General features: G+C 46.9%; 1 protein-coding gene across 1 annotated transcript; it reads left to right on the forward strand.

Moving 5' to 3' along the window:
• The first annotated feature begins 242 nt into the window (after positions 1–242).
• Positions 243–1986, forward strand: LOC147849917 (7-deoxyloganetin glucosyltransferase-like). Its single transcript, XM_087337027.1, has 2 exons — positions 243–834; positions 913–1986. Exons 1-2 carry the CDS (start codon positions 258–260, stop codon positions 1842–1844), a joined length of 1509 nt encoding a protein of 502 aa, XP_087193153.1. The 5' UTR covers positions 243–257; the 3' UTR covers positions 1845–1986.
• The last annotated feature ends 12690 nt before the right edge of the window (positions 1987–14676 follow it).

Consider the following 14676-nt stretch of genomic DNA (forward strand, 5'->3'; position numbering starts at 1 on the left):
GTACATATTAACGTCACTTAAGAGGCCAAAATGTTCTATAAGACCAAAACAAGAGAGATTACAAGACAGAGAAATAGACACATAGAAAGAAAGAAGAAAAGAAAAATATATATGTATATATATATCATCATATATGTACATATTAACGTCTCTTAAGAGGCCAAAATGTTCTATAAGACCAAAACAAGAGAGATTACAAGACAGAGAAATAGACACAGAGAGAGCGCTCCATTGAAGAACAAACAAGGCAGAGGAGTATGGAAGGCTGCCCTCCTGCTCCTGTTCCATGGAAGGCAGGTCCTAGGCAGCCCCATGTCCATGTCCTGCTTTTCCCATACCCTTCGCAGGGCCACCTAAACCCTCTCCTCGACTTGGGCAAACGCCTGAGCGCCTCAGGCATCTTGTGCACCCTTGCCCTAACCCCCTTCTTCTACCACGCCGTCCATCCCACTTCCACCTCAGATAATCCTCTCCTCAAACTCCTCCGATTCCAGGCCCTCCGCCTCCCGCCTCAGATCCATGACATGTTCTCTGCTGCGATCCTACCGCAAGATGCCTTCGAGATTGTCGCTACCCAATTCATGGAACCTCTTCGAGCCCTCATTCATGAGATTGCTCCATGTGAGCAGCAGCAGCAGCAGCAGCACCATGATACTCCCCGGCTCCCCGCCATATCTTGCCTCATTTCGGACAGCTTCATGCCCTGGACTGTCGAACTCGCAGGCGAGCTAGGCATCCCGAGGGTCGAGATGTGGACCGCCTCCATCACCTCCTACGCCTTCGGCTTCCACTTACCACAACTCATGTCCAAGGGCCTCATACCCTTCAAAGAAGGTCAACATCTCTCAATCTCTCTCAATCTCTCTCTCTCCCCTCTCCATCTCGTCATGTCTATGGCTTCTTCTTGAACAGGTACACATGACACTTTGCTCGACTTCTTGCCTGGCCTCTCGTCCTCGCGATTGGGCCATGTACCCATCGGCATCGCGATGACAAATCCTTCCAGCCCAATTTTCCAACGTGCGATTCAAATCTTCACACGCGGCGCCCATTCCAAATGCGTCCTTGTCAATTCTTTCTATGACCTTGAGGCCGATGTGATCGTAGCATTGAGAGCAAAGGATGTGAAGATGATTCCCATTGGCCCAGATTTTCAGGCCGAGCATGAAGATGAAAACAATGTGACCCCCCTGGATGAGGCTCAACTCGAATGCTTGCATTGGCTCGATAAACAAGAAGAAAAGTCAGTAGTCTATGTGGCTTTCGGGTCGACCGGACTCTTGACGGAGGCCGAGATCCCCGAGCTCGCGGCTGCATTGGAAGCCGTCGGGAGGCCGTTTCTATGGGCAATTCGGGACGGGTCAGCCACAGAATCGCTCCCGGAAAATTTCCGATCAGGTCGACTACCGGTCCAGAAAGGCCTCATAGTGTCGTGGGCACCCCAAAAGGAGGTGTTAGGACACGCATCTGTGGGAGCCTTCGTGAGCCATTGTGGGTGGAATTCGATGTTAGAGAGCATTTGGAAGGGCGTTCCCATTGTCGGATGCCCTCGCATGGCAGAGCAAAACACTAACTTGTGGCTCATGCAAGAATGGGGTTTTGGGGTGTCAGGTGTGGACACGATGATGGGCGGTAAAGGGAGTGTGCAAAGTGCTACCCTCATACAAGCATTGAGACGTGTAATGGGTACACCGGGTATCGACAACAATGAGGAGTTAAGTAGGGATGATTTGAGGAAGAAAGTGGCCGAGGTGACACTTGCAGCACATGCTGCCATGTCGCCCTCGGGAACCTCCACCAAGGCATTCCAAGAGTTTGTAAGTGAACTCCTAACGAAATGCTAGGGGAGAGCTCCTCATTTGTTAGTGGATGGTGCATTTATAAGATGTTGTTTAGTCTAAACAAACCATCCTAAGTGTGTACATATATGTATTGGAGTGAATTACTAACTCATAGGACTTGCATGCCTATGTTTGTGGTTTCCCTCCATTGGGCCAATTACCAACTTGTAAAAGAGGGCTATTTGCACCGGGTGGAAGACAATGTGAGGTGACCAATTGTGCATGTTTATTGCACATCATTTGAAACATCACATACCACATTGAAACATCATATACCATATTGATTTATACGAAATCACAAAACATTTACAATTTATTGTACCCCAAACATCTATAAACTCTTCTAACCCATTCTGTAGTACCTTGCCTTACGAAAAATTAAGTAGTTACAAATTAAGATTATTAACTCAACTCTATTATATAGAGCGGTTTACAAGGAAGATAAATAAGATAGAATATGATTTAATGAGTAAACCTTTAGAGGGAGATCCTTGGGTTTAGGTAAAACATCCCAACAAATGTCAACTTCTTTGCTTCGTTGTTGGTCTTGCATGATCTCTTGATTCGCAACATTGAGCTCCTTCATGATGTGAATAACACTTCTAGCTTGATACAAAATTTGACCCGTGGCAATGAACTCTTGTCTCCCTTTTATAGGCCTCTAGAGCTCCTCATGCAAATAAAAATAGTATATTTCTTTTTAGCTTGCACCTCCTTTTTCACTTTCGGGTGAACTTTCACTTATCTTCCTTGAGCGTGTGGTGTGAAAAAAAAAATACCGATCTCCATGTCCATTTATTCACATACCTCTTGTTCATCTCATTGATATCTGCTTCTTCACCCTTGACCTGTCATTTTTAGAGTGACCTCTTCATGATTGAGCCACATCCTTTTGTCATTTTGCCTCATCTTGTTTCGTACCATTGGAACTCTATATGTACTTCAATCTTTTATCTCTCAAGTTTGACATATTTCCACTCATGAGGTTCCCACATTAGGACATCGTTAGGACTCCCCCTACTCCCAAAGGTTCAAGAACTGTTGTCAGCATGGTGATTATGCCTTCGGTTTTGCACTTGTCGGTCACCTCCATTGTGTGCCGACTTGCCTCGTCCACCTCAAACACGGGATCTATGCGCCTCAGGGTACACCATTTTGTAGTCAGTGTGCATGCTCGTCGACACACTCGTGTGGTTCTTTTCAACAAGAAGCATCGATCGCAACTCGAAGAATGACGACGTACTCTCTCTGGTGCAGAGCGCTGTCCGGAATGATCCGAACTTAGATGCCAACCCACCAATACAGACTTGCACCATTTCGTCCTCCTCAACAGTCATGTTGATGGAGGCGAGAGAGTTACAGATGTCCTTGATGGGAGAGGTGTAATCAGCCACCGATATGTCTCTTTGCCGGACGTTGCTCAACTCCTGTCTGAGTTGTAGCTTTTTGGCTATGGTGCTTGTTGTAATACCATGAAAAGGTAAGTATGTGGAAGCTAAACAGATCATAACCGGCTCCGCCGGATAGCAATAGAAACCACAGAGAATGGGACACACAAAGTAGGTGAGAGAGGGAGAGAGTGAGACAATAAACCTGTATTTCAAAAAAAACACTCTGTACATACAAATGTGCATCATAGCACTTTTTATACAAGTCCTTAAAAGGACTGACAAGTACTTCAATGCTCTTATTGAGCGACAGACACAAACTCCCAAAAATATGCCTATCTACTAGGCTAGGACTGTAGGCCTCTAACGGCTTACCGGTTACACTCAGATCTGAATACTGGTCCGACTCTCCATTCCAAACACCGATCCAAACACCAATTTGGCTCTTCATTCCAGACACTGATTTGGCTCTTGGCTTATTCATCCGATCCGGATCATGTTCAGCTTGTCTGCTCAACATAGCCGAACTGAGTGACTGGGTTCTTCTCTAGTGATGAGAGTTGAAGTTTTTCATTTGTCGACATGAGCGCTTTCTTTACTCCAAGTGTGAGAATAATGGGTACACCAAACTCATTGTCTAGTGAGTGAGCCGACACATTCGAATCACTTTCATTGGGGTGGTCGACTTCATATTCAGACATCTTATCTTTGCCTTTGTTCGATCCGGCTCATGGTTGAGATGTGCTTGGAATGCTTGAAGGCTCGTGTGGTCCTCTTAGCTTAGTAGAGCTTGGGTTGTCCTTTGGTAAACGACTTGGCTGAATATAGTCATTCGAGTTCACATACAACTATTCCTTAGTCGGTTCGGATGGAGCCAAATCAAATTCATACCACGATGCCGATTCCTCGAAAACGACATCTCAACTCACCCGAACCGCTCAAGTTGAGTGGTTGAAGCACTTGTATCCCTTTTTCTCAGACGAGTATCCTCCTTCTATACATTGACAGGAAACAAACGCTCGTTATGTGCAACGCTCAGCCACAACCGAACTTAGAATCATACACAGAAAACGGGAAAGGTGAAGACACAACACAAAGGAGAGAAAAGTACACAGGATGTTTACGTGGAAAACCCAAACTAAGGGAAAAACCACGGCAGCCCACAGGCTACAAACTATCACTATGTTACAATGTACAACAGTGAGTTCACGGAGGCAACGACCTCGTGCTCACGATCTTCGCCATAGGCGGCGGTTATAGCAGAGGCAATGACCTCTTCCTCTCACTCTCTCTCTCTGTACATTGTTACACACACTCTCTTCTTACACCAACAAGAATGACAACAACACAATAAAAGTTTGCCCTAAGTCATATTTATACTAATATGACTTTTCGGCTATTTACAAATATAACCTCGATGGACTCTCAGAAACATATTTACGAATATGTCTCTTCATCCGGTGAGCAGTCCTCACCGGGTCTTCACCGGCTCTCCGTAGCCGGGTACGTCTCATCCAATTCTCACCGGGTCTTCACCATCCGGCTCTCCGTAGCCGGGTACTCCTCATCCGGTTCTCACCGGGTCTGCACCATCCGGCTCTCCGTAGCCGGATACTTCTCATCCGGTTCTCACCAGGTCTTCACCATCCGGCTCTCCGTAGACGGATACTCCTCATCCGGTTCTCACCAGGTCTGTACCATCCGACTCTCCGTAGCCGGATACTTCTCATCCGGTTTCGGCCTCGGCCGAGTTTGCTCATCAGCACTGTTCTTCTCCCTTCCCATTTGGAGGGACCTGTCTCCCAACAAACTCCCCCTTCACTCCGGCATGGGGAGTCTTACTAGTCCGATCCGCTTCCTGCATGCATCCAGCTTGTCGGGTATCAGCACTTTGGTCAGCATATCTGACCCGTTCTCGGCTGTGTGGATCTTCGTCAGCACGAACTCTTGGTCATCTACTCTTTCCCGGATCCAGTGATACCTTCGCTGGATATGCTTCGTCCGGGAATGGTAGGCCGCATTCTTAGCAAGGTGGATGGCACTTTGACTGTCGCAATAGAGCCGGTATTCATCTTGCCGGATACCGAGCTCTCCGATGAAGTCCTTCATCCATAATATTTCCTTGCCGGCTTCCACAGCCACCATGTACTCCGCCTCCGTGGTCGACAATGCAACCGTCTTCTGCAACCTCGACTGCCACGATACAACTCTCCCTGCATATGTCATTACATACCCGAATGTAGACCAGCTGGAATCCATCTCGTCCTGCATGGCACTTAACCATTTTCGACTGTGGGTGTCATCCTTCGCTTCTTCGAAGCTTTCTAGCTCCCCCTCATCGGTTAACAGCACATGCTCTGCATCCGGAAATCTCCGGGGGGCCCTTCTCTCTCTGAGAGGATATCTCCGTCTCTGGGCTTCGGTAACCGGCTCCTCTATTTGCTCTTCATCCAAATCCCATTCGGGGTCTTGCCCGGTTCCGGTTTCAGCTTCCTCTACTTCTTCTTCTGCTAGTTCGGTACCCTCACCGTAACCGACTGGTTCCTCGAGTGCTAACCGGTCTCTTGCCGGTTGGGTCTGCTCGTCGTAGAATCGATCCTTACCGGTCGACTCGGAGTTCATTATCTTCTTCTCCAACTCCCAGTCGGCGAGCGTCTTGTCCTCCATGAAGATAATATCTCGACTCCGAAATACCTTCTTGTCGACCAGGTCCCACACTCGGTAGCCGAACTCATCGTCGCCATAACCAAGGAATATGCATGGCCGGCTCTTTGGATCTAACTTTCCTCTCCGGTCCTTAGCTACATGCACGTACGTGAGACACCCGAATACCTTCAAATGCCGGTAGGACACTTCCTTACCGGCCCAGACTCTCTGTGGCGTGTCTCCGTCCAAGGGTACTGAGGGTGATCTGTTTATCACATATGTCGCCGTCGACAGTGCCTCAACCCAAAACTTCTTGGGTAGTTTTGCATGCGCTAGCATACTCCGGACCCTCTCCATTATGGTTCGGTTCATCCTCTCGGCCAGCCCGTTTAGTTCCGGCGTCTTCAGCACGGTAAATTCGAGTCGGATTCCCTTCGAGCGACAGTACTCCTCGAACTACCCCCGGTATTCACCTCCGTTATCTGTTCGAACCGCCTTCAGCTTCCGACCGGTTTCTCTTTCCACTCTCGCGTGGAGCTCTTTGAAGACGGATAGCACCTGATCCTTCGTCTTCAATGGTGTGGCCCACACCTTCCGGCTGTGGTCATCTATGAACATCATGAAGTACTGCGATCATGCATGTGACTTCGTGTCCACTTGACATACATCCATATGCACCAACTCCAGTGGCGCATTACGTCTCATCGGTGGCCTTGATCGGAAGGAGGTCCGGTTTTGCTTATTGGCCAGACAATCAATGCACTTCTCGAAGTGCATGTTCTTCACTGGAATGAGGTTGTCATCTGCAAGCCTCTTCATCCCCTTCTCGCTCATGTGACACAGCCTTTTGTGCCACAGCTCACCGGCAGTGTCGGATGCCACGTTCACTTCCTCCGGACATAACCGGGCATTCATGAGGTACAGAGTGTTGACATTCCGGGCTCGAGCCACAATCAGTCTCCCTTTGCTGAACTTCATGACACCGTTCCGGATGCTACCCATGTAGCCTTCATCATCTAGCCGACCGGCTGATATCAGATTCAATCGAACCTCCGGAACGTGTCGAACATCTTTCAGCAACAACTTGCATCCGGTTGGTGTTGACAGCCACACATCTCCTATGCCGACAATTCGGCATGTACCTTTATTCCCCATCCAGACACAACCGTGATCACCGGCTGAGTAGGATGAGAAGCATTTCCGGTCCGGGGTAAGGTGGAACGACGCTCCGGAGTCTACCACCCAGGTCATCTCGTCGCCGGCAAGGTTTATCTCACTCTCCTCGATGATGACCATCAACTCTTCTTCACTTGCCGCGATTGTCATCGTTCCCTTCCGGTCCGGCCCCCTCTAGTCTTTACCGTTCCGGTCCGGGGTCCACTTCAAATCGGTACCGTCGGTCTCCTTATCTTTTCGGAAATGCTGACAGTTCTTCTGGAAGTGTCCCGGCTTGCCGCAATAGAAGCAAGTAGGTCTCCCTCTTGACTTTGACCGTGTCCCCAACTTCTCCTGGTTCTAGGGACTACGGTTTCTGTGTCTTCCGCGTTCCGATTAGGTAAGGAGCGCTTTGGAGTCGGAGCTTGTATCCTTATCTTTCCGACGCGCCTCCTCATCCAACAAGCTTGACTTCACTCTTGCTAGGGATAACCGTTTTCCTTCTAGCCCGGCGTTGCCCAAAGTGACAACCAACGTCTCCCAGCTATCCGGGAGGGAACTGAGCAAGAGTAGTGCTAGTACCTCGTCGGCGAGAGGTACTTCCAATGACGTTGCCTGGTGTATTAGCCCCTGGAAGGCATTCATGTGCTCCGCCATGATGGAGCCATCTTGGTACCGGAGTCTTACTAGCTTCCAGAATACCGAAACCTGATTAAAAGCATTTTTGTTTTGAAACATAATGTTGATCTTCTCCCAGAGCTCATGAGCCTTGCTCTCTTCATTGAAGTTGTTGTATAGGCTCATGTCGATGAAGCACCGTATGTACGCCAATGTCTTCATGTGCATCACCTCCCATATTGTGGCGTCGATTTTGTCCGGTCCCTTGTCCCCAAACTGAACCAGCAGCCAAAGATCTTTAACCACGAGCATGTCCCTCATCTTCGACTTCCATACCGAATAGTTGGAGCCGGTGAGCTTGAACATGCCTCCCAACGAATCGTCCATTTTTATGTGTCGTTTCGCTCTGATACCAATTGACGGGAAACAAACGCTCATTATGCGCAACGCTCAGCCACAACCGAACTTAGAATCATACACAGAAAACGGGAAAGGTGAAGACACAACACAAAGGAGAGAAAAGTACACAGGATGTTTACGTGGAAAACCCAAACTAAGGGAAAAACCACGGCAGCCCACAGGCTGCAAACTATCACTATGTTAGAATGTACAACAGTGAGTTCACGGAGGCAACGACCTCGTGCTCACGATCTTCGCCACAGGCGGCGGTTACAGCAGAGGCAACGACCTCTTCCTCTCTCTCTCTCTCTCTGTACATTGTTACACACACTCTCTTCTTACACCAACAAGAATGACAACAACACAACAAAAGTTTGCCCTAAGTCATATTTATACTAATATGACTTTTCGGCTATTTACAAATATAACCTCGATGGACTCTGAGAAACATATTTACGAATATGTCTCTTCATCTGGTGAGCACTCCTCACCGGGTCTTCACCATCCGGCTCTCCGTAGCCGGGTACTCCTCATCCGGTTCTCACCGGGTCTTCACCATCCGGCTCTCTGTAGCCGGGTACTTCTCATCCGGTACTCACCGGGTCTTCACCATCCGGCTCTCCGTAGCCGGGTACTCCTCATCAGGTTCTCACCGGGTCTTCACCATCCGGCTCTCCGTAGCCGGGTACTCCTCATCTGGTTCTCATCGGGTCTGCACCATCCGGCTCTCTGTAGCCGGATACTTCTCATCTGGTTTCGGCCTCGGCCGAGTTTGCTCATCAACACTGTTCTTCTCCCTTCCCATCCGGAGGAACCTGTCTCCCAACATACATTTCTCTGACTTCCGGTTGAGCTTCTGCCATTTTTCATTTGGGATGTGAACATACGCAATACTTCTCTGAGTTGCAAAAGGACGGACTTCCTTCCAACAAAGATCGTGTATGGAGTTAGCTCATTCACTCCATTAGTGGTGCACTGATTCATGAGATAGACGGAAGTGGAAGCCACTTTGGCCAAATAGAAATTCGGCATGTGCTTCTCATGCAACATGGCATGTACTACCTTGAGTATGCCCCAATTCTTTCTTTCGGCTACTCCATTTTTTGGGTGTGTGTCGGCATGAGAATTCTCTACGTATGCCTTCACATTGAAAGTAGGCGATGATTCGTCGGAGCAGTACTCCTTTCCTCCATCCGCTCGTAGGCATTGAATATGCCGACACGTTTCTTTCTCCAATTGGCTCTTGAGATTTTGGAAGTGGGAGAGCACTTCACTCTTCTTCTTCATCGGGAAGATCCATGTGTAGGTTAAGTAGTCGTTGATGAAGGTGACCTAATAACGACATCCTCCGATTGTTGACATTTTAGTTGGTCCCCATACATTTGACTGGATTAAGTCAAGGAGGCGTTTACTTATGTAGCTCTCCTTTGGAAAGGAGAGTCGATGTTGTTTGCCGAGTTGACATGCTTCACACACTTGGTCGACTTGCTTCTTTGGCTAAATTTTCCTTTCTTATTTCTGGTTCTAGTTCCTTGGCCGATTTATCTCTTTCTATCATTGTGTGTACCAACGTTGTGGCTTTTGTGGTAGCGTTAGCTACCGACTCCACTCCCAATTTGGGTTCGACCTGTGTTGATGTCGCCATTACCAACGTTGTTGTGCCCATTTCCTAGTTTTTAGTTTTCGTGGCCTGCACCGGATCTAGTTGTGTCGTAACCGTGTCCGGCCTTATTGCTCCCAGCTCCGGAATTGAACATGCCATTTCCAACACCATTGTCTCCCCTCGGCCTGCCCCAACTTCTACCGCCTATGTTTTCCTAGCCATGCACAATTCTTCCTCAAACTTCTTCGTGCGCTAATTGGCCTCCGTTCCATGCCTTGGCTACATAATCAACCACTTTTCGGAGACTAATATTTCTATCTTCCATATCCTTGGCTGCCCGGTGCACCTTTGAAAATTCTTTGGACATCTCGACTATGGAGATATCTATTGTGGAAGTGTTAAAATAACAATATATAACCAAAAATAATGCTATTAGATAGAGTAAGAAGGAGAGAGAAAACAACACCAGAATTTATTGAGGTTTACCCAATTAAATCTATGTCCTCCAAAGTAGCATGCTCTATTAAGGTTGGAGAGAAGAATACAAAATTGAGGATGTAAAAACTAAGAGGAAGAGGAACGTATTTATAACTCCCAAACCACCTCCCCAAACTATGTGGGATAAAGAATGGGCCAAAAAGTTAACAAACCTCCACCTTGGCACAATCTCTAATCCTTCCAAATACAAATCTTCTCAAGCAAACAAATAATAAAACAATCTACTTTCAAATTTGCATCATGAGGCACCAACTTTAAATGTGTTGGATATTAACCAAGTCTAAAAAATGTTCAAACTTGGCCCTTGTAACCACTTTGGTCAGCATATCTGCAGGATTCACCTTACTATCAATCTTCTGGAGAAGTATCTTAACTCTTCTAGAAATTCTGACACAAAGTGATAGCAAACATCAATGTGCTTCGTCCGTGAGTGACCGACTTGGTTCTTTGCTAAATGAATAACACTCTGACTATCAGAATGTTGGGAATTCGGTCCCTCCTGATGGGATCCGGATGAGAACCGAAGGAGTCGGATCGGACGACCCGGATTAAGAAGCCAGATTCGGAAGGGTTTCGGATAAGATCCGAAAACCGGAACCAGTGAATCCGGTGCGAAACGGATCCAAGGACATATATTGTAAATATGTTAGAGTAAGCCCATTAAGACTATATTTGTAAATAGCCTAAAAGTCATATAAGTATAAATATGACTTAGGGCAATCACTTTATTGAGAGTTGTAGAGGGTTGTTGTTATTTTGTTGTATATATAGAGAGAGAGTAGCTATGAGCACTTTCTGTTGTAACCGCCGTTTGGCGAAGATCGCGAGCATGAGGTCATTGCCTCTATATTTCCACTTTGTATTTCCTCTCATATTGTGATAGTTTGGAGTCCGTGGGCTCCCGTGGCTTTTTCCCGATTAGGGTTTTCCACGTAAACACCATGTGTTCTCTATCGTTGATTTGTGTACGTGCATTCATCATACCTATTTCCCATTTCTATGTTGGGTCCTTCATAGAGTGATTTGAGACTCGGTTGTGGCCGAGCAATACTTCCACGCTAGTTCCTATCAATCTGGTATTAGAGCGAACAACACAGGAAATGGAAGAGTCGTTCGGCGGCATGTTCAAGTTTGCGGGCTCCAAATACTCAATGTGGAAGTCGAAGATGAGGGATATGTTCGTGGTTAAAGATCTTGTTGGGATTCCGGTCCCTCCGGATGGGATGTCCGGAGATGAATGACGGCAAGCCCTGTTACGGTTACGGAACCAGAGGATGAAGAGTACCCTGTTACGGTTACGGAACCAGAGGATGAAGAGTACCCTGTTACGGTTACGGAACCAGAGGATGAAGAGTACCCGTTTACGGTTACGGAACCAGAGGATGAAGAGTACCCGGCATGAAGCCGGATGAAGAGTACCCGGTTACGGAACCGGATGAAGATACAGGCCCGGTGAGAGTACTCACCGGATGCGGGGACATATTTGTGAATATGTTTTCAAGAGCCCTTTGAGGCTATATTTGTAAATAGCCCGAAAGTCATATGTGTATAAATATGATTTAGGGCAAATAGTAGTTGTGGTTGCTGAATGTTGTTGCCTGTTGTGGATTGCCACTCTTATGTGTGCAAGAGTGAAGAGAGCAGCAGAGAGAGAGAGAGAGAGAGAGAGAGACGAAGAGGTCGTTGCCTCTGTGTATTACCGCCGCCTGTGGCGAAGACAGTGAGCTCAAGGTTGTTGCCTTGTAGCTTCACCATTGTACATCCATGTTTATAGCGATAGTTGGAGTCTGAGGACTCCCGTGGTTTTTCCCATTTAGGGTTTTCCACGTAAAACATCCTGTGTACTCTTCTCTCTATTGTCTTCGTGCATTTTGTATTTCCTGTTTTCTAGGAGTTGATCCTATTCCTCGGTTGTGGCCGAACTCTGTGTTTAACAGATCTTTGGTTGCAGGTACAGTTCGGGGACAAGAAACCACATAAGATCGATGCCGCAACATGGGAGTTGATGCACATGAAGACAACGGCGTACATCCGGTGCTTCATCGACATGAGCTTGTACAACAACTTCAATGAAGAAAGTAAGGCTCATGAACTCTGGGAGAAGATCGACATCATGTTCCAGAACAAAAATGTCGTTAATCGGGTTTCGGTATTCCGGAAGTTAGTGAGGCTTCGGTACCAAGACGGCTCCAGTATGGCGGAGCACATGAATGCCTTCCAGGGGCTAATACACCAAGCCACCTCGTTGGAAGTACCTCTCACGGATGGGGTACTCACATTGCTCTTGCTCGGTTCCCTCCCGAATAGTTGGGAGACGTTAGTTGTCAAGTTGGGCAACGTCGAGCTGGAAGGTGTCATGATATGGCAAGACTCGAACCCATGACCTTATGCTACATGGGTCGAGCTCTTACCATTAGACTATGAATTGTATTTTGTAGGATATTATTTTCATTTATGCTTTATCATAGAAAATTGATGTATATTCCAGATCTCTCTGGAACATTCTAGAAGCTTCAGGATTATTCCTAAAAACACTATAAAAGAAGGCACAAGGCATTGTTTTGAACCAAATTGGTTCAACACCAGTCTTAAGCCTCTTAGTCGATTTGTACTTATCTTTCATATAATATAAGAGCTGTTGTCATCATCCTATTTCCCTCTCCCTCCTCTTCTCACTTCCTCTCTCTCGGGAATCTTACGCAGTCCCGTCCTCTTAGTACTAATAGTACTACTCTTCTTAGTACTAATTCCATCTTTGTTTTAGTACTATTCCTGACAGTTTGAACCAATTTTTTCCTCTAGCCTACTTGTCACTCTCCCTCATCCTCCTACCCTTTCCCCTATACTATGGCTACTGTTAGCGCCCAAGAATACCAATCCGTTTTCTCTGAGCTACAGTGCCTAAAAGAAAAGTTTGTTGCCTTGGAACAAGAAAACCAACGGCTGATAGGGGATCTGCAACAAATCGCTCTAGAAAAACAACAAACGCAACAACAACATGGGGAGTTAGCGTTACGGGTACAACAACTCGAAGCAGCGTTGCAACAACAAGGATCCAGTCCCCAAGGATTTCATAAAGAGCCCAAGATTGGACTTCCTGTGAAATTTGATGGAACGCGTTCGCAATTTCGGGGATTCCTTAATCAGGTACGCTTAGTCATCCAGATGCATCCTTCCCGATATCCCACTGATGCATCTCGAGTCGGCCTAATAGGCACGCTACTTAGCGGCTCAGCCTTGGCATGGTTCGCTCCGCTTCTAGAAAAACAATCGCCCTTGCTTAATAACTTTGAAGATTTTATTGGTGAGTTTAAAGCCTGCTTTGGAGACACCGACAGCATCAGGACGGCGATCAACAAGATCCGGCGATTGCGTCAAGGCGATCGTCCAGCCTCTGCCTACGCGGCGGATTTCCGCCTACTTGCTTCAGATATACCCTGGGATGATCAAGCACTAATGGAGCAGTTTCGCTATGGCTTGCGAAACGATGTCAAAGATCTACTTCTAACTTTCCCCAAAGAACCAAAGTCTCTTACGGAGGCAATCAGTCGAGCAGTTCGATGTGACAACCGCCTTTTTGAACGGCGTTCAGAACGTCAATTACAGATACCACGCTCTAGGCCAGAGCCCACTTACGCCGCAGTCGCGGCTAAACCGTTTGCACGAGACATACCTCAAGCAAATACTTCGACACCGATGGAGATCGATACCATGCGTCGACGCGGCCCGTTATCGGAAGAAGAAAAGCAACGACGACGTGCCAATCGATTATGCCTTTATTGCGGTGGACCAGGACATATCACCATCAATTGTCCCCATAGGCCAAGAAGACAGGTAAATCAAATCGTCGCCTGTACTAAACCTGAGTCAATTCTTCCCTTCGGAGTGTCTGATAGTAGTAATAGTACTAATAGAGTGTCAGATAGTATTCATAGTACTAATAGCCCAAGTATCTCAAATAAATTTGAAATCCTTAGTCAATTAGATGAAGAGTTAAACGATTGAGTCCAACCAAAATAGGAGCCATTTGGTTGGACAGCAGCCCTAGATCTGTACAGCCCATTAGTGGTTCCATTCCTTCCAAGAAAGTTAGCAATGTGTTCCTAGCCCAAGTCATTGTTAGTACTAAAAGTACTCCCCCAGTACCCGTCCTAGCACTTTTAGATTCCGGAGCTAATTCCTGTTTCATGGATCGAAATTTTGCCCAAGCTTCTCAGATATCCTTAAGAAAACATCCTTGTCCCGCATCTGTAGTGGTCATTGATGGTCGTCCCATTGCTTCCGGGAATATTGTAGAAGAATCAGAACCCATTCAAGTTGTCCTAGGTAGTTTTGTGTGTATAATATCATTTAATATAATTAGTAGTCCAGAGCATCCCATTGTCCTAGGATTACCTTGGCTTGAATTACATAATCCAGCCATAGATTGGAGAACAAGAGAAGTCTGATATCGACCACCCCAAGAATCAACTCGCCGAGTTTCGACCATTTCACTCCATCAACTACGCGAAGAAGGACCCAAGGAGGC

This window comes from Azolla caroliniana, unplaced genomic scaffold, assembly GCF_043228905.1.
Source record: "Azolla caroliniana isolate FFs.n. ecotype wild unplaced genomic scaffold, voAzoCaro1.0.p SCAF_22, whole genome shotgun sequence".
Classification (NCBI taxonomy): domain Eukaryota; kingdom Viridiplantae; phylum Streptophyta; class Polypodiopsida; order Salviniales; family Salviniaceae; genus Azolla; species Azolla caroliniana.